The 27,433-nt window shown below is 42.3% G+C and overlaps 1 protein-coding gene across 1 annotated transcript in view; it reads left to right on the top strand.

Annotated features, from left to right (window-relative positions):
- MAGI1 (membrane associated guanylate kinase, WW and PDZ domain containing 1) overlaps positions 1-27,433 on the top strand; it is a 642,797-nt gene that overhangs the window by 578,841 nt on the left and 36,523 nt on the right. The window contains exon 13 of the mRNA XM_052636253.1: positions 20,067-20,098. Coding sequence (XP_052492213.1) covers positions 20,067-20,098 — 32 coding nt within the window. The remainder of the gene's footprint in view (positions 1-20,066; positions 20,099-27,433) is intronic.

The following is a 27,433-nucleotide window of genomic DNA, read 5'->3' as shown; positions in this document are numbered from 1 at the left end:
GCAGACATATTCAGATGAGCAAGAAAACATCATCCAGAGAGAAGTGCTGTGAGGAGACTGGATGAAGTGGTGAGGGAGTGACAGAGGAGTAGGGCCGAGAGGGCTGCTTTCAATTAGGTGACAAGATTTGAGTGACCGCAAGGAAGGAAACAGCATTCCAGGAACAAGGGACAGTTAATGCCAGGGCCCCAAAAAGGAAGTAGAATGGGGGACAGTGTGGCTGAAGAAAGGTGAGCAAGGGGAGTGGTGATGAGCTTCAGAGACCAGCACCCAGGGTCTGGAATTCGGATTTTATTTTCTGTGTGATGTCTGGTTTTTAGGAAATACAAGGATGAGATCTCGTTAACACTTTAAACAATCCCTCTGGCATATTTGTGGAGAATTTTAGAGGAACTGATGTGGAAGGGGAGACCCAGTAGGGCCATGTGGTGGTTGGAGAAGGGTGTTTGCGGTGTGAACTCTTGTGATGGCTGTGGAGACAGAGGGAAGTTGGGGGTGGGGATGGTGTTGAGGAGTGTTCAGGAGAGTTGACAGCACTGGGTAGGTTGACTCAGGATAAGTGTTGGCAAACTCTTGTCTCTGAAGGGCCAGATGGTCTGTATTTTCACTTTGTGGGCCACATACTCCGTTACCACTACTGTCCTCTGCCCTTGTACCAGATGACATTAACACAAATGGATTGCTTGTGTTCCAAGAAAACATTATTTGGTCCTGGGGCTACAGTTTGCTGAGCCCTGCCGAGGAAGGAAAGGAGAGGAGCCAGGAATGACCCCCAAGTTTCTTGCTGGGGCAGGTGGATAGACAGAGGGACCATTTGTTAAGATGTGAATACTGAGGTGGGAGTGGATGGGCCTTGAACTCAGGCATCAAGGGTGCCTTCTCAGACATGGTAACTGCGAAATGCCCATCTGACATCCAAGCGGAGCAGAAACACAGGCAGTTGTCTGGGGCCTGGAGTTCATCACTGGCAAGTTAGGGCAGGAGAGAGAAACATTTATGAGCCATTATCTTATTAAGTTTGCTGTATACCATGAGCCGTGGCCCCTTACTAGGTCCTGAAACTACTGTACTGGGCTATGACCAGTGTTTTTCTCAAAAGCAAAATAAAATAGAAACAATAATAATATGTCTTCCTCAGTAAAGATAAGCACATGTTCATGAAACTTTGACTTACATGTGTGCATACACATATACACTCACATACGAACACATGTATGTATATGTGTGTGAATCTGTTACCAAGTGCATTTCTCACTGTGGACTATGTTCACTACCATTTGTCAAACACACATGTAGATAGTATATAGAGCCATGAGGATGAATGAAATTGCTTAGGGACAGAGTAGAAAGGAAAGAAAGAGCCAGGACAGGGGCCTGGGGCACCTCATCTTGCAGGGATCAAGCTGAGGAAGAGGGACTGGTGACGGAGCTTATCATGGGGCACCCAGTGCAAACAGGATATGTGGTGTTATGAGTCCCAGAGAAGAAAGTATCTCAAGTGTATTCCTTCCACATCAGGAAGTGGAGGCATGTGAGGGTGGAAAGATTGCGTGTGGCACTGGTCGTCTCTGAGAGCAGAGTTCATGATGTGTCTATAAGCAGCAGCCTGGAGTGGGGCATAGAAGGCAGGAGTGGGATGAGGATTTGATCAAGTGGTCCAAGAATTCTCCCTGTGAAATGGAGCAGAGAAAAGAGCTATGGCGAGAGAGGTTGAGAGGGCTGTGCAGCTGAGAGAATTTGCTTTGGTTTTTTACATGGGAGACAGTGCAACATGTGTGTCGATAGAAACAACCCAGAGGACAGAGAAACCAGAGATGCAGAGGAGAAAGGGGCGTCACTGTAGGAGTGAGGGCTTTAAGAAGGGAAGGAAGTAGGACCCAACGTAAAAGAGGAGGGATTGGCCTTTGGAACAGTATTTGTAAAATGCAGAAAACAGAACCAGATTTGGTGACTCCCTTTTCTCCTAAAATTAAGCTAGAGAAATTTCTGTGTATTTGAGGTTTTCTGATAGTAGAATCAGTTGAGCTTATATATTATAGCTGTTCTTCCTCTGTATTTCACATCCTTGTTCTAAACTGGTGACAAGCCTTTTTCCAGTTGACCCATTGTCAACTCGAGGTCTGAGTGCATTCCATGTGCACAGCCCTAGGGTAAGGGGAGAGGAAACAAGGTACCCACAACCCAGATACAGAGACCCGACTCACCTGTGAATGTAACCAGCAGTAATCTGTAGTCTGAATCTGTGCCTACAGATTTGGGTAAGGTGTGCATCAAGGAGGAAAGGTGTGACAGTGGCACCTTCTAAATGACGTGAGGCCACAGCAGAGTGTCTCAGCCTCAGTACTATTGACATTTAGGGTCAGATTTTTTTTTTTTTAATTGGAGTTTAGTTGATGTACAATGTTGTGTTACTTTCAGATGTACAGCGAAGTGACTTGGTTGTACAAGCGTCTATTCCTTTTCAGATTCTTTGCCCATATAAACCCTTATAGAGTTTTGAGTAGAGTTCCCTGTAGTATAGAGTAGGTCTTTATTAGCTATCTGTTTTGTATATAATAGTGTGTATATGTCAATTCCAGTCTCCTCCTCACCCCGCCACACTCAGGGCCAGATAATTGTTGCAAGGGTTCATCCTGTGCGTTGCCGGATGTTGAGCAACTTCCCTGGTCTCTGCCCAGTAGTGTGCCTCCCTCCACAGTCCCTCCCTGAATGCCTTCAGACATTGACAGATGACCCCTGGGTGGGAATGGGACGCAATTACCATTTGCTGAGAACTACTAGACCGGAACTTTGAAGTACCTGAAGGATTGAGAGTTGTGAATGGGTCATCCATGCGTGGTATTTGGCCTGACCCACTCATGTCTATTTTAGTAGTCTCTTTAAAAAGTATTTTTAAATTGACATGCCTTTGGTTGGTGCCAGCAATTCCAGTTTGCCACGGCCTGCCATTTCCTTATTTATCCCATCTGGCCTCACACACTCCTGTGCATTTCCTGCCCGCTGCTCATACACAGTGGACTTTGAGACCCCAAAACAGCACGTGTGCAGGCACTGTGAGGAGGACCTGTTTCCTAGGAATTTCTTTTTACCATCCTTATCTCAAAATTTCAGGAACTGGCTGCTTTTCTTTTCTTTTGGATTTCATTTATACTTTTTTTTTTTTTTTGGTGACAAAAGAAAGATGACATCCTCAGACTTTTTTTTTCTTGACATTGAAGTTTATTTTCTTCCTTTACTTTGGTTCTATGTGAAAATTAATTAGTGATCACCTCCTTGGAATGGGGGCTGTGGTGTGAGAGGCATCTGATAGGAGAAACATTATTATGTTTTTTTAATTACTATTCTCCCTTATTTGATACTAGTTTTGTGACCTCACTTCATTAAGCTTCTCTTTATTGGAAGAGATATCTTCCTAGCCTTTCCTCTAAGCATTTTGCAGTTCTGAACATTTTCAAAACAGTTATTGAGGCAGAGAGTTTACTCAGGGTAATGTTTTTCCACCTTCCTTCATTTTCCTTAAATTAAATCACACATTCTTTACCACCATCTGGAGTTAAGTGTCTGCTATGGTTTTTATTGAGTCTGTCTTTGCATTGCACCTGCAAATTTTAAAACATTCCCCAACTTGTATCCTGCCTGGTATTTCACATGTTTGTATTCCTGCTCAAAGATTAGTCATGTCCTTCATTTATGAACATAATCCTTTTTGGTTCCGAAATCATGTTGGTAGAATTTTAACATCTTTGAAAATAGCACTGGGTCATTCAAGTGTTGTTTCCACTGGCAGCGTGGAACCTGCCTTTTTTTATGCCACATTGGTACCTGGGTTTATGTTATACTCCTATGTAGTGTGTGTGTGTTTCTAATGTTCTTGATGTTTCTTGTTTCTCACCACATGCAACAAATGCTATTCAGCCTTTCTTTTATGCAGTGGGCCTTCAGCACTGTGATAATCTCTCATTATAGATGAATGAGATGCAAGTAAACATCTAAAATACAGTGTGGTTAATCATATCCTCTCCATTTCCTGATGCTCAGTTCTTTTTCTAGAGATTCCATTTAGCATATTACCTTTGCCATGAAAACTTCTCATATCCTAGTTCTGTAATTTTAACATTTGAGGCAGAGTTATTCAAAAGATCCTTTGGCACTGTATCTTAGGATAGCAGTCATAATAGCTAGGAAACTGCAGCGTGGAACAATTTTAAGATCCTGTAATAGAGGGAATTCCTTTCCATCTCAGGTGTTGGGCATCAGCATGCCTTATTCAGCCACCTGTTTGGTTTCATTTTGTCTTTTAATATTGTTTGTTTATTTTTTTGACTGTGCCACGTCTTAGTTGTGGCCTGTGTAATCTAGTTCTCTGACCAGGGATCAGACCCAGGGCCCCTGCATTGGGAGCGCAGAGTCTTAGCCACTGGCCCATCAGGGAAGTACCTTCTGTTTTTATTAGACATTTATTTTAACAGTTGGTATGTTCAGGGTCCATGGCATGAGGAACCCATCAGAAAAACCCTATATTTTAAAAATCTTTCTTATAGTTGCATAATACAAATCAGTTTATTTTAATCATTTGGAGACAGTTGGAATTAGATCTATGCTTCCTGAGATATTCATATTGTTTCTAAACTGAAAAATGTTCTCCATGATTACTTTTGCCATAGATACCAATGACCAAAGCGGGAAATGTTTGTGTTGGAAAAATAATAACAGTGCCCATGAATTCATGGAGTCTTTGTTTATGTAGTTTTCCCCTGCAAAATCCCTGTTACTTTGACTTTGGTGATGAAACGGGAAGGTGCAGTTGTTTTTTTGTCCCAGAGTTTCTCTAACCGGACCCTACTGACACCATGGACCGGGCAGTTCTTTGTTAGGGGGGCCACCCTGTGCATCATGGGATGTGTCACGGCATCCTCTGCCTCTGCCCTCTGGATGCCAGCAGCACTCTCCTCCTCCCCAGCAATGATACCCGACAGTGTATTCAGACATGGCCGGTGTGCCCTGAAGGGCAGTAACAACCTGGAATGAGACTCCTTAGACACCCTTTGTTTTAGCTTCTTGGAAATGGTGTCTTTTTTTTTTTTTTTTAAGATGTAAATGGAATTAGTTTATGGATTTTTGTGTGTTGAATTTGGATGGAAAAGAGTTCATGGGAGAAGTCCCCGTTCCTTCTCAATCGTTGCTTCTATATCAGCTCATTGATGGAAGTAGCCCATTGGCCACATTGTGTCCTCCGTTCAGTCCTCCTCTCCGCCACTTGCCAGCAGTTCTGCCTGGGCCAGCCATGGGCCACGTCCCTGAGCCTCTGTATTGTCATCTGAAATGCGAGGGGATCTGTACCTTCCTCAGTGTTTCAGTGAGGATGGAACGAGACGAGGACTCGTCTTAACTCACCCTGCTGCCCTGTCCTGATGGAGGGTTGACTGTATGATTGGATGGGGCTTAGGAGAAGGGGGGTGGATGAAATACTCAGGTGGTCCTCCCGTGTTCAGTACTTCAGGAGAAGTTTTCTGGGGGAGAGACAAGAGAAGGCAAAAAGGAGTCACCTCAAGAACAAAATGTGACTGGAGATGTTTCTTATTCTACTCTGTGATGACAGTGATTTTCAGTAAACAGTGAAATGAGAAAAAGCAGGATAGAGAAGTAGGTTATTCGTGAAGTTTTATAATCTCTCAAAGACTCTCTTAAGTATCGTTTTACTTATGGAATAGTAGTTGTTACCTTTCCACCCCCTTTTTAATGTTTCTAGTTTGCAAAATAAGGAATTGGCACTCTGTGGTCAGTTGCTCAAATCCATTTAGTGAAAAATTACTGGTTCCTAAAATCTGAAATGCAGAAAGTACTGCTGTAGGAAAGGAGGCTGCCAGGATTTTAGAGCAGAGGAAAGGAGGTGGGATGCTTGGAAGTAATGTGTGAGTGGGGGGGTCTAGAATCCAAGCCGCAGGAAGAACAGTGGAAACCTCCTTGGTCTCAGCCAGGGCTTCCACAGTCTCTTAATTTAGGGAGAAACTGAGTGAGGAGTTCAAGGCCAGGGTGGATTCCTCTCTCTGCCCTGTGTTACCCTTACAGAAGACTACATTTATTGGTTAGACTCTTTCAGAAATTCTTTTGTCATGTGTAAATTATTAAGGTAACTCAGAGAATGTTAAATCCAAAAGCAAGAGAAAAATTGGATGAACTGTACACATTCATGATGCATGAGGCATCCCAAAATATCCATGGCTAATTCTGCGTGTATAAAACAGTGTCAAAAACTTAATGATAGCTTTTTAAAAAAAATCCAGTTTCAGTGGGTCCCTTTGCATTAAGTTCTCCCTCTGCATTGACTCTAAACCTGATTAGAGCTTTATTTCCTAAGAAAAAAACCTGCCAAAATCAGATAGGGGAGGGAGCAAAAGGATTCTGGCATTTGATCTCCACCATGAGAAATGTGTTGAGTACCTTCTTCAGTGTAAATGCTTACTGGGGGATCATCTGTGTCATTTCCAATATGAATTTATGTTACTTACTCTTTATTGCCATAAATGCAATGTACTTCTTGAAGGCAAATGCCCTGTTGTACATCTTGTTCCCAGCTGAAATATTTCATTAAAAGGACTTGCAGTCCTTGAATTTCCCTGCATCTTAAATGTACTTGACCTATAAAAGTTCTTTCTAATTGAGATTCATCCTGAGTGGGACATTGTGTGTGTTGGGGTGTGTGTGGGTGAAACCGATTCCCATATTCTGCCTTTAAGCAAATCCAATTCGCAAAATGAGTATTGACTCACTGAAACCTGCAATCTAATAGTTGAATAAAGCATGAGCTTCTACTGCTTCCCATAGCTGTATGAAGCAGCTATCATTAGAAATTGACAAAGTCAAGGTAACAGCTTTTTTCCCTCTGTAATTCACATAATCACTTAGACCAGGGCAGATATTGTTTCAGCAAGAGGATTTTGAAGACATTTAATATCTCCATGGGAGAAGAATGGGGCTGCTCATCATATGTCCTTTGCTCTTTGGAAAAACATGACCCGTTAGTAAATGGCTCTTTGGGTCTGAGTGCCAGACACTTTGAATAATGCAGTGCTGTCGGACTCATAAGTTGGATCTCCCTGGCTTTGTTAACATGACCCATGCTTTCCAAAAGCTAATATGATTTTCTAAATTTAAGAGATTGGAGTCAGGTTTGATACAGTGCCAGGGGTGGCTTCCGTCGCAATTAGGCAGTTTGGTAATGAAGTTAATTGAAATGGCTGAATAATAGATGCCCTTACAGAGCAGACGGGAAAATTGCCCTCCTATTTGGCAAAAGTACACTGTGACAGAAAAGTGATTGTCGCACCCAATAAAGGCTGTTAAAACTGCTCAAGAGATTCATGGATTTGACTGAAGGAAAGAACGTGAAATAGTTTTCATCCTCCTGTGTTTGCCTTTTGTCAGGAAGGGTGAAGCATTTGGAGCTTTTTAACTCAGTGTTGTCATAAGAGGTTGTTTTTCTAAGGAAAGGTATGAAGGTGTCCTTAACTGAAAATGTGTTTAGATTCTCCAGGAGTCCCTGGGAACACACTCCTCTGCTGGGACCAATAACTGTCAGGCTTGGGGCTGCTTTGTGAGCCTCCAGTTTACCCTGGGACTTGAGCGATTCCCATTCGTTGTGATAAGGAGTTTAGAACACAAGGTGGCACAGCGGAACCTTGCTCTCCGCGCGGAGGGAGGCAGCGGTGAGTCAAGCTGAGCCTGGCCGCTCACCAGTAAATCAAGGAGCAGCCCGAGGATCAGGAGCTAGTAAGCAGTCACAGCAGTGATGGTGGTGAGCAAAAGAAAGGCCAAGTCTCCCTCCCCTTTGCCTCATCAGCTCTTCTTGCAGCCCTCAAGACGCAGACTCACTTTCTGAGATCCCAGCAATCATGCATTCATTCCAAAGATACTTACTGAACTGGGACCAGATACCCTCAAGGGCTGGGGGACTAACTTTAGTATAACATCCAGAGTCCCTGAAACAGAGACAATAAACAAGTAAATGGTAATAAACAATATAAGCAGTAAACAAATAAATACATAAGTCACAGGGTCTATGAAAACAAACTGAGCTATGTGAATATAGTGGGACAAGAAGGATCTTTTCTTCTGTTGGCCAGGATTCCTGAGTGGCTTCTCTGAGGAAGTGACATTTGAGGAGAGCTCTGAGTAATGGGAAAAAGATGCCCCATGTAGATCTGCAGGAACAGTGTTCCAGACAGAGGGAACAGCCAGTGAAAGTACCCAGAGGAATGAAAGGAATGAGCCCAGAAGTGGAGAGAATGCACCTCTGGCTGTGGCTCATGGTCAAGGGGAAGAGTGGTGAGATTTAAAGAGGCAAGCAGGCTCAGAGCAAGGAGGGCTTTGTGGGACACAGAAAGAGTTCGTGTTTTGTTGAAACTGTATTGGGAAGCCACAGCGATGTGTAGTCAGGAGTCCATGTAATCTGATTTATGCTGTAGAAAGATGTCTCTGGCCTCTGTGGACAGTGCGTTAAAGTGGATGAAGAATTAAATGGACACCAGGTTTTGGCTCTTGTAGTCACACAACCAAGAGAAGGGGGTGGCAGTGGAGATGGATGGATGTTTCAGAATACATTTAGGAGATGGACGTGATAAGAAAGATGAATAAGCATCAAGAAGGGCTGCAAATCTGGGGGTACCCTCATAGATCGCATACCTGGTCCTGTGTCCAACTTACATTGCTAAAAGTAGGCAGCCAGGATAAGCATCATCCCCAAGGTCAGTAATCCTGAAGAAAAAGATTCTGGCATGTTCTTTTTTTTTTTTTTTTTTTAACCTAGAAACATCTCAGCACCAATTACAGTGCTATTTGTGATAGGTTTCCCTTTGGGCCGGTGACCTTAATTTAAAATAAGGACCCACACAGCATCCTGTTTTTCACCTCAGGAAAGGAATCCTTATCAGTTTTTTCTTTCAGTGAGCTGTTTTGGGCTATTGTTTCATGATCCCCCCATACACCTTATGCAGCTGAAAGTCAAACTTAACTTTGGAGGCACTGCCCTGGAGACAAGTTTTCTCTCCTATCCCTTGGAGACCTTGATGAACTATTGGTAAGGAGAATGGGTGCAACAGGGCCAGCCCGTAAGCATGTGCTCAACAAGTATTTCAGATTTGAAATATAGGTGGTAGGAAAGCCAGCTGGGTAGTCCTCCTTAGAGGCAGAAGCATTTGTAAACTAAGGTAAGATCTTATGCCCAAATACCCATATTAGAAACATTTCCAATCCACATTGAGAGGTTTCCTAGAACCACCTGAAAAACTGGTTTAATTCCATTGTTTTAAGTAGATCTTGGTAGGAATATTTCCTAGAGAAGAAAGATTGGTCCCCATAGTACACCATGAGCAATTAGTGGACTTTTTAAGTTGACTGTTCAGTTACTTCTCTTTTCCTACCTGGAGAGATGATGCCACAACCCACTCTCCTTTTCACTCGTTCCGTTTTTTCCCCTGTTGTTTTCCCAATAGCGACAACAACAAAAATCTGTTATCAAGTAGTGTCAGAATGCATTTTCAAGCTAGAAAAAAGCAGAAATTTTTAAAAGTATATCACAGGACTTGGTGTCCAGCCAACCTATTAGTTGTGTAGCTTAAAAGACTGGCTTAATTGCCTTCAAATCAGAGACCCAGATTATTACATTTTAGCATGTGTAGTTTAGATGGCCAATGATTTCCATACTGTGACTTGGAGTAAAATATCACAGACATCTTAAGAATTTGATTGACCTTTCATGGACTCTCACGCTGTTTGTAGAAAGGAAACTCTCTTTCTAGATTCACATTACAATTATGTGTCCAAGATACCTCTACCCACTGACCTACAGGTAGATATTCATATATTCCATGAAGCTATATGCCAAGTTTGCTATGAATACATTTTGATGCACAAACACTGTCATTCTAATCACTTCATGATGGGCTACGATCCAAATAGATGAAGCACCTTTAAATGAGACTGTACAGTTCAGTGTTTAAAAGCATAAACTTGACATTAGACCAGGTCTTCAGGCCACTGCTCACCTAACTGTGTGACCTTGGCCATGTTATTTACCCATCAATGTCTCAATTTTCTCATCTGTAATCATAGAGATGCTATTAGTACTTGGACAGCAGTTATGAAGAGTAAGTGTATGTCAGAGGCAAGTTCTCAGTTCTTGATATTTTTGCATTTAGCTCTTGCTTTTGAAGACCCCCTTTTTGTTTATTTCTTAACAAATAGGAAGCTGAGTCAGAGACCCTTCAAGGTGTTTTTTATATTTTCAAAAGTCAACAGTAAGACTATCCATGTTACTTCAGTGACACTCTGTCTGAAGTGACCATTTATCTTTCAAGAATTGCATGAGGACAATCCATCCATCTTACCCAGATTTTGGAGCAGCTCAGAGTATTATTGACTCTGGGTCTTTCCTCACCTGTGCCAGTTCAAGGCTTATGACTTTGAGGTGAAAGGCTCTGTAAACCATTAGCAATCACCAGCCTTGCAAGCCATTTATTTCTCTTCAGGACATATTTATTAGGCTATATGTACTGTGTAATTGAAGCAGACTTCTCCGTAGCAGTAAAGCTGTACAACTGTATTCTTAATCTTCTTAACAAAATGCCACCTGACATAGCATTGGGAGCTCACTTAGCCCATACGTCAGAAGTCTAAGCATCTCTTTAAATTATGATGGCTGTACTATTTCATAATGACCATTATGAGGTCCCCAAAGGAAAGAATGTCTTCATCTTTTTAGAGACATTGAGTCTGGTGCTTCTGTTCTTGGCAGCTGATATCATATTTGCTTTGGAAAATTATGCTGCAGGGTTGATGATGGAATTTGGCTAGAAGAAGGAGACAGAAATCAAACATATCTAAATTAGGACCATTTTTCATTTTGCTTTATGGACTCAGTTTTGTTTATAAGGTCCTTCAGTGGAAACGTACTCTAGTTTTAAACTTGGCGTTGAGTTTATGCTGGCACCCTAACTTTGTTTGAAGGGAAGGTAACTTTTTTAAAAAAAGGTCATCATCAGTATTCAATCAGGAATCAGTTATTGCGTGTTGCTTCCAACCTCTTGACCTCATGTTTAGATGCTTCCGTGGTCATTGTCCCCTCTGCTCCCTTCTTCACTTTGGATTTGCTTTTTTCTCTCATACTCCCAAAAGCAGTGGAGCTCCCTCTTATCACAGCACTTAGTACTGACCACATTGCATCATAACTGTTGTTTTGCATCTTTCTCTCTCTTTAAAAAAAAAAAAATTCTTTTTTTGGCTGTCCTAAGTCTCAGTTGTGGCATGTAGGATCTAGTTCCCTGACCAGTGATTGAACCCAGGCCCTGTCTTAAAAGAGAAAGAGGTGGGACTTCCCTCGTGGTCCCCTGCATTGGGAGCTCAGAGATTTAGCCATGGGACCTCCAGGGAAGTCCCACCTCTTTCTCTTTTAAGACAGACTATAAACTCGTCCAGGTCAGGGCCATGTCTGATTTACCTTCCATGCTTCGGTAGGCATTTGGCAGAGCTCAATAAATCTTGCATAGATGAATAGGTACATGGACAGTCTCGTCTCATGATACAGGTCTTATCTTAAGTACTCTCTTTAAGAAAGAGATGCTTGGCCACTGAGTATAAAGTAGCCATGCATGCCAGGCACTGCACGTTCCATTATCCTGCTTCAGTTCAGTTCAGTCGCTCAGTCATGTCCGACTCTTTGCGACCCCATGAATCGCAGCACGCCAGGCCTCCCTGTCCATCGCTAACTCCTGGAGTTCACTCAGACTCAACGTCCATCGAGTCGGTGATGCCATCCAGCCATCTCATCCTCTGTCGTCCCCTTCTCCTCCTGCCCCCAATCCCTCCCAGCATCAGGATTATTTCCAGTGAGTCAACTCTTCGCATGAGGTGGCCAAAGTATTGGAGTTTCAGCCTCAGCATCAGTCCTTCCAAAGAACACCCAGGGCTGATCTCCTTTAGAATGGACTGGTTGGATCTCCTTTCAGTCCAAGGGACTCTCAAGAGTCTTCTCCAACACCACAGTTCAAAAGCAGCAATTCTTCGGCACCCAGCTTTCTTCACAGTCCAACTCTCACATCCATACGCAACCATTGGAAAAACCATAGATAGCCTTGACTAGATAGACCTTTGTTGGCAAAGTAATATCTCTGCTTTTGAATGTGCTATCTAGGCTGGTCATAACTTTTCTTCCAAGGAGTAAGCGTCTTTTAATTTCATGGCTGCAGTCACCATCTGCAGTGATTTTGGAGCCCAAAAATATAAAGTATGACACTGTTTCCACTGTTTCCCCATCTATTTGCCATGAAGTGATGGGACCAGATGCCATGATCTTCGTTTTCTGAATGTTAAGCTTTAAGCCAACTTTTTCACTCTCCTCTTTCACTTTCATCAAGAGGCTTTTGAGTTCCTCTTCACTTTCTGCCATCAGGGTGGTGTCATCTGCATATCTGACGTTATTGATATTTCTCCCAGCAGTCTTGATTCCAGTATGTGCTTCTTCCAGCCCAGCATTTCTCATGATGTCCTCTGCATAGAAGTTAAATAAGCAGGGTGACAATATACAGCCTTGACGTACTCCTTTTCCTATTTGGAACCAGTCTGTTGTTCCATGTCCAGTTCAAAATGTTGCTTCCTGACCTGCATATAGGTTTCTCAAGAGGCATGTCAGGTGGTCTGGTATTCCCATATCTTTCAGAATTTTCCACAGTTTGCTGTGATCCACACAGTCAAAGGCTTTGGCATAGTCAATAAAGCAGAAATAGATGTTTTTCTGGTACTCTTTTGCTTTTTCGATGATCCAGCAGATGTTGGTGATTTGATCTCTGGTTCCTCTGCCTTTTCTAAAACCAGCTTGAACATCTGGAAGTTCACGGCTCACATATTGCTGAAGCCTGGCTTGGAGAATTTTGAGCATTACTTTATTAGCTTGTGAGATGAGTGCAATTGTGCGGTAGTTTGAGCATAAGTGAGTTAAGTGATTTATTTGTTTATTGGCTGCACTGGGTCTTCACTGCTGCACACCCGCTTTCTTTAGTTCTGGCAAGTGGGGGCTACTCTGTTGCAGTGTTCAGGGTTCTCACCGTGATAGTTTCTCGTTGTGGACCATGGGCTCTAGAGTGCAGGCTCAGTAGTTGTGGCATATGGGCTTAGCTGCCCCGAGGCATGTGGAATCTTCCCAGACCAGGGATCAAACTGTGTTCCCTGTATTGGCAGGAAGATTCTTATTCACTGACCACAAGGGAAGTCCTATCCTGCTTCATTTTCTTCACCAAAATTATCACTCTGAAATTATTTGTGGATTTTTTTTTTCTATTTCCCCACAGAATGTGAACACTGCGAAAACAGGTTCAGTGAAATGCACTATGTCATGCCAGCTCTTGGCACATAGCAGGCTCTTAGCCCAGTTTGCTTAAATGAGTGAGTGCATTTTCCCTAATTTCCTTCCTGCCTTTAGCGAAAAAAAGTTAGGGCAAACTATACGTACCTTTTTCAGTTTTCTGTCCTTATTAGCATTTCACTGGTGAGGTGAGGGCAAATTAAATTTGTTTTGTGGTTTATATATTATGTATTGAACAAAACAAACGAAATACTGATTGGTAGAGAATGGTGCAGATGGCTTTTTTCCAGAAAGGTTACTGGCCATTAATGTTAATTGTTCAGAGCTGTTGGTTTGCAATCTAATAATCATCAATTCTGCATTACCAGGAACATCACAAATTTTCTCACTCTCTTTGTTTTGTACCTCTTCCCATCTGTATCTTCATGATCTCTTGATATTTGGATCCATCGGCATACTACTCTATCCTCCAGTAAAAGCATTACCTAGTAGTTTCATAATTTTTTCATGCAGCAGCATTTTTGCCCATAAATATTAGTGTTCTGGTGTGTTCTTAGTATCGCTCCTCAGATTTTTTTTTTTAGATCTTCCCAAGAAAGAAGGAGAGGAAAGCAGCAAAACCTTCCCCTTTCTGCTCGATTCTTCTCATTGTCCCCTCTATTTGCAGATGAAGTATTTTGCATACCCTGTTCTTAGAGACACAAACTCAGCAGAAATGAACTTCATTCTAGGAATTGCTTCTAACACCATACTCATGTGCTTGAACAAGATGATTTAACCTGCAGATCATATACCCCAACAGAAGGGGCTTCTCAGGCTCCCTGGTCAAGGTTTCAGAGGCTCCTTGAATTTGTATGCAAAACTGTGTGCTTCTCTGCAGCTTTGCTTCAGAAAGGCTCTAACAGCTTTGTATCCCATTTTCAATCGAGGCCATGGCCCATAATTTAGCAGTACAGGACACTTGAGTAGAAATGGCATCATTGAATCAAGAGAGAGCTAGAACAAACTCCAGTTGTTTTTCAATCTAGCGGTGCACTAAAGCCAGTAGGTATATCCCACTGTCCAGGTGCATTCAGTGTGGCTGCAATGTTCAATAAAAAGTAACTGTTTACGATTCTAGTTGTAGTGTATGTAAATTCTTAGAAAATACCAAAAATAAGAAGATGAATCACCTATTCATCCTAGCAGTCTGGACGGATATTTTAATACATCTTTCTGTAGTCTTTGGGTGTATGATGTATGTGTGTGATATAATATTTTTTAAAAAGGAATTTATATTGTCTGGCAGGTTTTAGTCTGCTTTTCATGTCTTGTGTCGTTACCATTTTCTCACGTTGCTCAACAGTCTTCACTTTTACAATCCACTCATTTTTAATGAATTCATAATTTTCCATCTTGTTGATAAAACAATATGCTTGCTCATTCCTCAGTTCTTGGAAGTTCAAATTGTTTCCATTTCTGCCTTCTTTAAATAACACTGTGTGGAACATCTTTTCCATGTATATCTGTGTGAGACTCCGTTCCTGTTCCCTTAATACAAATCCTAATAAGTTTACTGAGTTAAAGGCAGTTGTAATCTGTGAATCCTGCATTTAGCATTATGCATTGATAAGTTTTAGAATAAGAAAGAAAACTTGTAGGGTCTGAAATGAAACTGTGTTCAAAAGTAGTCTTATTCTCTTTGAAGTCTACCTAAGACTAGCCTCTGACCAAGTTCTTAGTTTTCTTTCTGTGGCTTTTCTGGGAGCTACCTCTTTCTTTCTGAATATATATAAGTTCCTTGCTCCTTACACATGGCATTACCATATTCAGCAGTACAGTTGTAAATGCATCATTTTGCTCTGCACATTGCTAAGGAATCCTTGTGTTTGATGATGTAAATTAGTGACATAGTATATGTTAGAATACTGAGGCGGGAACCAAATGTTTCCATTAAAATTCTCAAATCTAGAGACTAAGTGAAAAGGGGAATGACTATCACAATGAAAAGAAAAGGAAATTGATGACACAGTACATTTTTCTTATTTGAAGATCCACTTTGCTTTTGACAATGACTTTACCATTCCCCTCTTCCAGACCCTTTGTGCAATTTTTCTTGGTTCTTTCAGAGAGTAAGGTTGGTAGACATTCTCACTTCCTTTCAACCTAGAGGAAATTTGGTCCAGGGAAGTCCAATCTCTTTCCCAGCATCTCAGGTTTTGTTTATCTTGGTGACAAAATGGGAAAGAGATTGACTTCTGTTTGGCTTGCCTGATACCCAGCTGAGCTATCCAGTGTCTTCCCTATTTCCATCTAGTCAGTAGCACAAACACAAGTCTTAATCTCAATAGGATGTTTAAAGAAACTCAATGTGTATATATTCATTTTGGGAAAAAGTAAGCAACTCTTGGAGAAGAAGTCAGTAGAAGTCAGTAGTGGCTCTAGAGATTTAAAAATGCAATAAAATGTTCTGAAATTTGCTGCATTTATCTTACTTAAAGAGGCAGTATAGACCTTATTGGGGTGTCTGTGGGTATGTATATGTTCATAAGTAAACAAAGCTTTTCTTGTTGTGGAACATTCTAAAATAGTAATAAAGCCATCCATGAGATCATCGGCCCAAGGACACACAGTTTTAGTGTATAAATTTCTGTGCTTTATTCCCAGATGCTTTGTATTCTGTTATATTTTTACTTTTTTCATATAAACGTTCATGTACAACCATTTTAAAATTTCACCAAGAATAACACTTGCCATATAGTTGTATGAGAACATGTTCAGTAGCGTAGTTTATGGCCTTGATAGCTAAAGGAAAGAGATTCCTCCTCCTCCTCCTGTTAATTGATCATATATCAGTCACTAGCCGGTCATTTGCCATTTGTTTTCTCCAGAGGGACACCTTGTTCATTGGAAACTTTAGAAATTCAGGCCCCCAGGTTTTCTCACTTGTGTAGACCACACCCAGACTTAACACTTTGAAGGTTCACTTCCCCGTGAAATTTTCTGGGATCCCTTTGAAGTTCCAGGCTGTAAGAGCAGATGGTGCTGTCCGTGGATTCTTCTGCTTCTTCTCACAATCCCGCTTCCTTTCCCTGAAGGGAGCAGATGAGCCCCTTAAGACAGGTGCTCTTTCTGCCCATATGCCTCCTATGTAGCGTGTGACATGATTTCTACAAGACGGGCTTCCTGCTTCCCCTGGGAACACAAAGTTTACCTTTGTCCTAAGGAAAACCACTGACATGCTGTTGGTATGGGGTGGTTCTGCTTTCCGTGGCGCATCCAACGTAGGATGGCCTGCAGTCACCTCCAGTGAAACCAGAGCCACTTAGCAGGATTTCTCAGTCTTGGAAAATTCTGCCGAAAAGGGATCTCTTTTAGTGCTTTCCATTAGGTCTTCACAGCTATTTTCAGCCCATCTGAATAGCTTTGGTTGAAATAAATTATAAATTGTCATCAGGAGCTTGGTTCCAACATTCATATTCATTAGATTTTAACATTTAATGATGATGTGGACCTAAAACAAATCTTTGATTTCTTCTTTTTTTAGCAGTCAAATGGAGTCTCTTGATTTTTGACTTTTTAAATACTGTTTTGTGGGCACATTTGGCTCCTGTCAGTGGTGTGGCTTTTTTAAAAAGAAGAGTTTTGGCAACTAGCCAGCACAGAAGAGCAAATCCCTCTTTAAATTAAAGAACTTTATTTGTAAAACAACTTGTTGGGTCACTTGAGCCTGGGACTTTTTAGAAGGGTCCATGGACTGCTTCTTCAGAGCAAACAGACTAACTGGTTACCACAATATGCTTTAGACTGGTTGATTTTGTACAGTTAATGGAAGGGCCATTAATTAATTAATGTTTAGTTTATTGCCTCAACAAGATGTGAGTATGTTCTTGCGGAAAGAATTCTAGATTAAGGCTGAAGCCTGCTTAAAATAGTCCATCCACTCCCTGCCCCTTATTTCCCCACTGGAAATACTTCACTTGCCAATATTTGTGTTTGACAGTCAAGAGCACGGATGTGTCTGAATCTGTGTAATACCCATCTCTTGTGCCTTCCCTTCAGCTTCATGCTCTTCTCATTCAGCATTATAGTTAGGAGACCGTTCATGCTGTCACTAGTAGAAATAGCTTGTAGCATTTAACCTCTGCTTCATAGGTTGGCCGTCCCTGAGTTTATCTTGAACTTCCAGTTGTTTCCAGATTCTTTTTGTACTAATCACGCTGCAGTGAGCAGCATGTACCTGCAAAACTTTGAGTGTGGGTGCGAATATTTCACTATGATAGAGGATCCAAAGTACCCTTTATTTTATATATGAAAATCATAAGAGATTGAGGATTCGAGATGGTCAGAGTTTTAGAACTGATAAGCACAGTGTAAATTGAAGTCGTTTTCCCTGACTCCTCGTAGCTAGTTGGAGATTCTTTACAAAGTTTTGTGGAGGGTTGTTAGAATCCTGGGCATTGACAAGTCTAGCAAAAGCTCACTCCAGTGAAGTATTGTTTATTCCAATGCACTAAGAAGAGCAGTCTGAATTAGAGAAAAATCTATATTTAAAGATGTAATATTAGACCATTTTAATGTGTACACAGTGACCCAAAACTAATATCACTTGATAAAATTCCTTAAGGGGAATCCATTAATGAACAAATCAAAGCACCTAATGATTATTTTTAAGAAAAAAATGACACATCTAAATTGCTCAAGACAGTTATTCTCATCCATAGGCAAAATATTTCCCCTAGCATGTTAAAATCCAATATATATATATATTGCATTTTAAATATATATAAATTGTTATAAATAATAAATATATATTCTATAAGTATAAATAAATATATGTTTTTATATATATTGCATTTTAACATGCTGGGCAAATGATTTTTCCTAATTAGAGTAAGATAAGCATAACCATTTATTTTTCCTCCTGAATGGTGTAAATTAGCAGAGAAAGGTAAAAGGGTTGACATTTGAGGTCCCACCTGCTCTGTGCCGGGTTTGAGGCCTTTAAACATTTTGTCTATTAAATTACCCCAAATGGGCACACAGAGTCTGTAGTCTCTCCATTTCCTGAACTGAGGAGTGAAGGATGGTAAAGCAGCTGACAGAAGGTCGTCCTATGCAAATTTGCCAGAACTGAGCGAGTGATGATCCTTGTCCTGCAGTGGCACAGTTTCCTTAAAAGAGTCCTCAGACCTTCCGCGTCAGAATCTCCTGGGATGTGTTTGCATTCTGCAGATTCCTGGGCCCCTGACGGTGGGTCCTGGGATTCCGCTTTGATAAGAAGTTGCCAGGTGCTCCATATGCACTCTGTAGTCCCAGAGCCACTGTGCCAGACGGTGGTGACCTCCTTTCAGTGAGATGACAGTCCATCCCAGAAGAGTGTCCCCACTGCCTGTGGGGACGAGCAGCCCCTGCCACGCCCTCTTGCAGGGCCCCATTAGCAGCGCTCCTCTGGACAGCTTCGTTCTACTCACCCACTTCCGCCGCCTCCTGCTACTTGCATTGAACTTAGCGTGCCTCGTGGTTTGACAAGTCACTTCCAAGTAGAGGTGAAATCATCACTACCTAGGGATTGTGTTCTAAAAGAGGTTGACGTTTCCGGTGCAAAGTCATCAGATCCCAATACATCAGGACCTGTATTGTGCCTAACACAGGTGAAATCTGCGTTTTGCAATCTAACCTTGGCTCAAACCAGAAATTAAAGGACAGCTTGCAGAAATGATTACTTTTTAAACACCGATAAACGCTGTGCTTTTCCTTTCCAGCCCTCCTTGGCCACACTCCTCTTGGTGACAGGTTTCCCATAAGTCTGCCCCTAATGGCTGCTGAGTTTCCCAGAAGTGAGAGCAACGGTCCCTTTCAGCTCTCCCTCTCCCAGTAAAGACAGGGGGTTTTAGAAGAGCCTGCTAGGATCCTTGAGCACCTTTTCTCCTCTGCCTTTCTCTTTCTACATTATCTCTTTCTCTCAGCACCATGAAATTTCTCTTTTTACATCCTAACAATCTGCATTCAAGGGGCTGGTCCTAGGAAACTGAATAGGAGTTTACTTGCACGAGTGACGTGTGGAGAGGTGTGCCATGAGCCAGAGGGGTTCCTAGACTGGCTTGGGTTTGTGATCTGTGTGTGCTGTCTTTGTTTTGGTATTCAGCTCATCCAAATAAAGAAGGCATTTCCTCTCCTAAAAGGCAGGGGAGAAAAAAAGACTAAGAAAAAAATTTCTTTTTAAATTTTAACCATGGACTCCTCTGAAACTAAATATACACCCCCTTCCTTTGTCCTGATTGGTCCTCATCAACTGACAAGTGGATCGGGTGGAAAGGAAATATCTTGGACTTAATTGTAAGTTAAGTCTCTCTTAATCCAGAAGAGCATTTGAGATTCTGTCCAAGTGTTCAATTTCCCAGGCCGCTGAGGTCTGTGAATTTCTTTTCCCAGCCTCCAGGCTGCTGCAGTACAAGTCAGCATAGCTAATGCAGATAGATCTCCTGCCTCTCGCTCTCCTCCTCCCTCTGCTTTGATTCGATATGAACAGCCTGGTAACTCCGATGCTGGGGAGAAATCTGACATAACTCTGCAGATGGCTAGGTTGCCATGAAACACCTGGGGATTGTTCTTTAAGGAAAAGGTAACATTTATATGCTAATGATTTCTCCTTCCCCCCCCCCCCCCCCCCCCCCCCCCCCCCCCCCCCCCCGCCCCGCAACCCCTTCCCTCCTTGTTGCATTTTTTCCAGGACTGCCAGTTCCCAAGAAGAGCCCAAAGTCGGTAAGGACTTGTCAGTTACTTGGTACTGGTTTTTTGGGGTGGAGGGCGGGAGGCTGGTGGTGGGAGGAGATGTTATCTGGCTGGACTTCACTAAATGTGTTTTAGAGTGGGCGAAGGACACAAGAACCAAGGCTCATTTTATTAAGTTCTGGAGCTCCGTTTGGTATAGAAGGTATTATCTGGGTTTGTCTTTTAACTGTCCAGTGATTTGTAGGCAGGCTGCAGGAGCCTGAATAAAGAATGCACGTTTGTCATCTTCTCTGTATACATGCTTCACAACTCTCATTCCAATGCATGAGTCTCTTAAATGTTTTAACTTGATACAAATGCTATTGTTTCTTTTTGGAGGAGGGAAAAAAAAAACCCTCCACCTGCTTCCTGAATAGCATTGCTCTCAACTGGTGTTCCCAGCCATTCACATGGGTGGGTTCTCTCCCTAAGCTTTCTTATGCACTGGATGATAAATTATTTAAAAATTGTAAAGCCTGTAGGTTTACGGAGGAATAACTCTGTCCTGTGTATATGCCCATGCTCACATGGAAAATGCCCCAGCACTGAGAATAAGATATTTTGCCTTCTGTGGAAATGTCCTTTGTTGTTTTTCCGGCTTTAGCGGCATTATACTGCAGGTATAGGAGTCTTTAAAAAAAAAAAAAAATCGATGTTACGCTGTCCTTTCTAATCTGGTTTCCCTGAAGATGCATTACCTAGTTGACATGTTAGCTAATAGCTTAGAGGCTCTAGTGTTTGCTTGGTGGTGGTGAGCTTCTGCTCCCTGGGCACTGACAACAAATTAAAATGCTACTTAAAAACTCAAAATCTGGAACTCTGGTGCCTGTGCAATTGATCCAGGTGAAAGAACTTTTCCCAAATCTTTAACACTAAGATACAGAGAGAGAGGTGTGCTTCCTTGTGGCTTAGAATATTAGGGGGTGGGGGAGGGAAAACTGACAACCTTCTGCCATCCGGGAGCGGAGAACCCTTAAAAACTTTGCAGCTAATGTGCTGCAGCTGAATTTTTCCACCTGTCTCCAAGACTGGCAGCAAGAGGCAGAAGTTTATTCAGGAGATGACAGAGGGGGCTTCCTGCATTCATAAGCCCTACTCCTAAGTTCTCCAAAGAGAAAAACCTGCAATAATGGATGTGATTCCAGTGGCATGATGCCATGGTGATGGGAACATATGACTTTGGGGCTGCCTTCCTTGTCATTTTGTGTTAATGTCCAGGCTGAGAAGGGCTGGTAGGTGTCCGTGTTGGAACTATGGAGATTCCAAAGCCTGTGTATGTGTGTGTGTGTGTGTGTGTGTGTGTGTGCACGCGCGCGCATGTGTGTGTGAGTGTGCGTGCGTGTGTGCGTGAGTGTGCGTGTGCTTGTGCGTGTGTGTGCATGCACGTGCGCGTGTGTGTATACGCATGCTTATGTGTCCCCCCATCCCTGGGTCATAGTCAGAAACCTTTTCAGCCTTCAGAAAAAAATAGAAGCACAACTGAGAGAAGTGTCCCACGAGCTTGAGTTATCAGGAGTCATCCCTTTTTCTCCCCTGCCCCCTGGCATGCTACATGATGCATGGACTTACTTTATGCATTCCACATGAAATGGAGTCTTGACATGGAGCATACTGGGGGAGAGAGCAGTTTGGCACAGGCAGGATGACATCAGTAGCAAGGTGTTCTGTGTTGTTTTGCATTCCATTTAAACTTGCTGTGCAAAAGGATCTTTGTAGATTGATTCGCACCTTTTCTCCCCCAACACATTGTGGAATTTCCTGCTGAACTCAAAGGGTATCAAACAGGTATGGGGGCCCGCATTCACCAAGTCAGTTAAGAATTCCCCATGACCGTTTATTTTCGTGGAAACCGTGTCGTTAGCAAGCAGCAAACCAATTACTCAGGTTGCATTCCTAGGGAAAAAAGCTCTCTCAACTGCTTTGCCCACAGTCTGCTGGCTCTTAATTACCACAAGCTAAGAGACTGGTGTGTTGCTGGGTTAGAAAAGAGCCAACCCCCCAGCCTGGGGCTTGTCCTTTCCTGGTTTCTCTGCCAGGACAGGGATGGTGGTTTTCACTGCATTACTGGCACCCTTTGGCAGCTGCTGCACAAAACTGGTGGGGGGGGGAGGCTATCAGCCAAGGTCTGCTGTTGCCAGTTAGAGCCTTGCTAACATCTGTGATCAGTGGGAGTTCTGTACAGGTGGGTTGAAAGCTGTTCCCCTTTCCCAGTATGAATTTTGATGAAGTCCTGCCAGAGAGACAGATGACGATGAGTTTTTTTTGGGTAGAATGGGAGGGAATCCATGGGGAAGTTGAATGTCCTGGTTCTAGAACGCCATTCCCTTAGTGACAGACAGAGTCAGTTAGGCTGCAGAATGAAATGTACACTGTCTGTGCCTGGGTTATGATACGCTGAGAGTTACTATTAGTTCTGAGATAACATTGTCTGAACTGAGGATGGTGTCTGTCCTTTATTCGTAGAGGCTCCTGATGTTGACTTGCTCATGTGACTGACAGCTTCCTTTGCCCTCATACCTTTTTTTTTTTCCCTAAAATTTCAATAATTGAGTAGTTGGGTTTTTTTTTTAGAACAGAAGGACTTCTCTTTTCTATCTCATTTCCCCTCCTGGATAGTCTCTGTAACTTACTCTCAATCAGCAATTTCACCTACTAGGTTTAGTGTAAATGTTAAATTTATGGTTTATATACTCATGGGGGACAGTGGTGATGTCTTAATAACATCTTTCTAATTTCATACCTGGACATCCATAGCATCAGGGATTTTTCTGCCAAATGGCAGAGACAAAAATAAGACATATTTGCTGTCAAGTTTTAGCCCTCACTGGGAAACATTTGGTGGCCCAATTTAATCCCCATCTTGACTGGAAACTTGTTTAACAGAGACTCTTTGTCAAAATCACACACAAGGATTTTGTGTCTGAGAACTGAAAACTCTCGGTATCACACTAAACTCTGAATCTGAAGTCAGTGTCCACCTAGGTTTGCTCTATCGTTCATTTCCCAGCTGTTGCTTTCTTTTCTCTCTTCTTTCATCTGTCCATCTATCCATACATTTCTCTCTTATCTCCTCATCCTTTCATCCATCCATTCAGCAAGCTGGTGTTGGAAAACAACTAAGTGTAGGGTTTGGTGTGAGCCACTGGAAATGATGTAATAAAGAAGATGGTGCCTTCTTGGAGCCTACAAATGATTTATTGATTGCTCCTTTCAAAAAAAGGATGCCCTGTCACAGATCACTAAAAATTTTTATACATTTGTTCCATCAACGGATATTTATTGGGTATCTCCTATGAGCCAGACCCAGACCCAGACCCAGGAACTAAAACAGAAAACATTCAAGCCCTCATACAGCTGGGGAGAGATAAAAAGACAAATCTATACTCACCGTCCTCATGAGGCCTAAAGTCTGATGAGCATGTACTTTTAAAAGGTAGCAAAGCAGAAATATAACATTGAACAAGTACACACATAATGAAACTCATTGAGCGCTTAATGATAATAACCTTAGTGAAGTAGTCATCCAAAGCCGTAAACAGCCATTTAAAAAATTGAGTTAGATGCTGTGATGGGGCTATGAAATTCTTCTGAGTTCCCCAGCAGCCTACGCAATGTAGGTAACCACATTATTTACTTATCTTTTATTTTCAAATTAAAAAAAAAAAAGCATAATGTGTTCACTAAATAGTATTTTCCTAGTTTTGATAAAAAGTTCTCACACAAAGTTTTCCTAAAGGACACCAAATGATGGGCAAAGAAGTATCTTCAGCAAACACAACAGGATGAAAGTAGCAACAGTCACAGGTTTCTGTTCCATTGTCCTCTGTCCCTTACTCCTGGAAGGACTGCTAAGGACATAGCTGACATCTAGTCATTAAAAAATACAAGAGAGAGATGTTAGGCAATGCACACAGTTAAGTAACCCAGCCTGCCTCCTCCTGAATGCTGCCTCTTTCTCAAATTCTCCATTCCCTTAGTGGCCCGAATGCCACTTGACCCAGAACCAGGACAATGGTACAACCCACCTAAGTCCAAGCTACAAGGAAAAGCAGTGGCAGAAGTAGACGGTAGAAGGCCTAGAGTTGCTTACGTGAGTCTTCTTGCCTCTCGTTGCTCACAGCAGCTCATACCCTCAGCCCTCTGGAGCCCCGCAAAATAGACTTTGCGGTTGTATTAGACTCCATCAAAACATACGTAATTCATTTTCATATTAATCGATACTTCCCTTTTCTTCTCCATTCACTCCTTCCTCTCTCTTGCTTTTTGGAAAAAATCATTTGCCTTAGACCCATAAATGATAAAAGAAAGAGATAAAAAGGACCGTCCTCTGCTTTGGCTTGTATTTGAGACTGATTTTGGAGCAACCTTTAATGACATTGGCCTAATACCTCATCAGCACTTGGAGTTTTTCCTGTTGTCCATGTAAATCGCTGCAGTGGCCTTCAGTCTTGGCAGATACATGAACTGTAAATAACTTTGCTTTAAAAATGGATCAATTTGTCATTTTTAAGCCACATGAATTCTTTTCATCATTTAAGCGCCTAAGTGCTGTCTGTATTAGTTTGTTCTTCCGAGCAAATATTTTCAGCTCGCTTTATAAGTACCTCCACTTTGAAATGATTCTGTGAAATACTAATGAGCTGACTTTTTCCCCCATTCCCATTTGTAAAATCCATTGCATCTTTCCAATTTCCCTGGCCTGTCAGTAATAAGGAAATCATTTGTTTTAGGGAGACTGGTTCAGTGTTATTTTCAAAGGTCTTATGACACAAGTTCAAGGCGAGTGTGTGGCCAAGGACTTCCAAGGAGTTTTCAAAATTGAACCCATTTCTTTCTTCCTAGTTGGCCCTGATGTGATACTTGGAAATAAAAAATCTTGCTCCAAAAATGTCCACGTAGTGTTAACAGCTTGTGTTGGAGATATTCAGCTCAATATGTAGTACTCCTTTCCAATCGTTTATTTAAGCTGGAGACCTAAGGGTAGATATCCATGTCTCTAGGATCTCCTTTTCCTCTACCTAACCACTCCTCCTCCTCGTCTTCTACATTCAAGCTTTTAGCAATGCCTGTCAATCTGGCACCAAAATGTCTTTTGACTTTACTCATCCCTCCCCTTTGTCGCTGCTTTTCCCCTGGTGTAAACCACCCTCGGTCCTTCACTGTTCTGTACAGTAGCCTCCTGACTGGTGCTCTGCTTTTACTCCCATCCCCACCCACAGATTCTCCAGGTAGTAGCCAGACCAAATTTTCTGGGAATAAGTTGGCTCTTGGCACATCCCTGCTTTAATTTGTTAATGGCGTCTTCCTCCGCAGAACAGAGAGTGAACCCAGACTCCTTAAAGTAGCCCACAAGGCCCTTGCATTATTTGGTCTCCAAGTCCATCTGAAGCCACCTCGGCATCCCCCCTGCCCCTCAACCCCAGTGTGCCTCCATAGCTGTCTCTCAGTTCTTCTAACAGGTTAGGCTCCGTTTTGCTTTGCAGACTTAGCACATGCTGCTTTCAGCAATGGAATATTCTTCCAGAAGCCACCCCTTACTACTTACCTAAAGAATGTTGCAGTATGTTGTCATCATCCTGTGTTGATTATCTGATTAGTACCCATCTACAGACACATGGACACACACACACGCGCGCCTCCCCTAGATACATAGGTATAACTTCTCAGATAATACCTCTTTCTTACTTACACATTATATCTTTCAGAATCTGGCTCACAGCAGGTGATCAGTATATATTTATTGGGTGAGGGAATAAATGTATGGGAGGTATTTACTCAAGAAGGGCTGTTCTGGGTGTTCTGTCATTGATGTTCTGGGTGTTTGCACCATCCATGTTCTTAGCATGCACAGAACTACTCAGCAGACTTGAAAGTGTATGCGTGTGTGGGTGCTAAGTAGCTTCAGTCGTGTCCAGTTCTTTGCAACCACATGGACTGTAGCCCACCAGACTCCTCTGTCCACGGGATTCTCCTGGCAAGAATAATGGGGAGGATTGCCATGCCCTTCTCCAGGGGTTCTTCCAGACCCAGGGATCCAACCCATGTCTCTTATGTTTTCTGCAATGACAGGCAGGTTCTTTACCACTAATGCCACCTGGGAAGCCCTTGAAAGTATATCTTTAACTATTAATGCTTATTGGGGGCCAGTTTCTCACCTAGAAAAATGAGGTGAAAGATAGTCATACTATCTTTGCATCTTTCTGATGCAAGTCAGATCCTGTGTTATAACAAGTTCAGAAGTGAATTTGTTCTTATGCCCCAAGTCTTCTGGGAGGTAATCCAAACTGTTGAAAGGCATACAAGATGACTTTAATTTGAGAGCTATATAAACATTGCTTTTCTCCTGGACAGTTCTGGACCCTAACCAAATAAAAGACAATGTTATAGCTAATTAACATGTTCTCAGAAAATAAAAAGGCGTATTTTGAACTTCTCCATACCCACCAAACAGCTTCAGAAAGGTTAGGTGCCAAGATATTAAATACAGAATGTATCTTCAAATTAAGTCATTTTTATAATTGAACTTGAGGAGAAACATAAAGCAAGGTTAAATCTTATCAGGGAAAAGTCCAAAAAGCTTCCAGATGCTCATATGTTTAGCCCCTGAGGGTAGGTTAGAATATTCCAATTAGTGATAGGTTAGTGGTGGCATAGTTTTTAGAGCATATTCTCAGGATACTGCTTTGCTTTGATTTTCCACATTTAGGAACAAAGTTTAGATGGGATTCAAAGGGGATGCAGAGGTGCAATATGATGGAAAGGCAGTTTTGCAAACTCAGTCCGGATCGTATCTGTCACTTTGTGATAAATTGGACCTAAATGTGTCCTTTATGGGAAAGTTGAGAAAAAGTGATAAAATTTTTTAAATGGTCCAAGCCATTTCCAGTAAACTTCATTTGCACTCTTTGGCTATGGTGAGGCTGTCTCTTCAGTTAAACACAAGATTTCCAGGCCCTCCATGTCAGATCTGTTACACTGGGATAGCCATCAGAGGGTCTTGGAAACCCCTGAGGTGATGGACAGAATCTCTGTGCATGCCTTTGTGGGCATGTGTGTGAGAGAACACGTGTCCTCTGTTGGAGAAATGTCCAAACTCTTTCAGTGGGACAGGGCTGCCGGAAAGATACTTTTCTCTTGTTTGGGAAGAGACAGTGATTGGAAGAGGTTACATTTCAAGAGGTTACACAGTAGCCCCGGGACGGGAAGAAGAAGGGTGTGCGGTTTCCCTCAGGTAATCCTGCGGTGGACCTCACAGGGTCCCAGAGAGGCTTCGTGAAGAGGAGCCTCTGTACAAAGGATGTGAGAGCTTCCGAAGTCTGAGTCCGA

This window comes from Budorcas taxicolor, chromosome 1 (assembly GCF_023091745.1).
Source record: "Budorcas taxicolor isolate Tak-1 chromosome 1, Takin1.1, whole genome shotgun sequence".
NCBI lineage: Eukaryota > Metazoa > Chordata > Mammalia > Artiodactyla > Bovidae > Budorcas > Budorcas taxicolor.
This window is presented reverse-complemented; position numbering and strand designations above follow the sequence as displayed.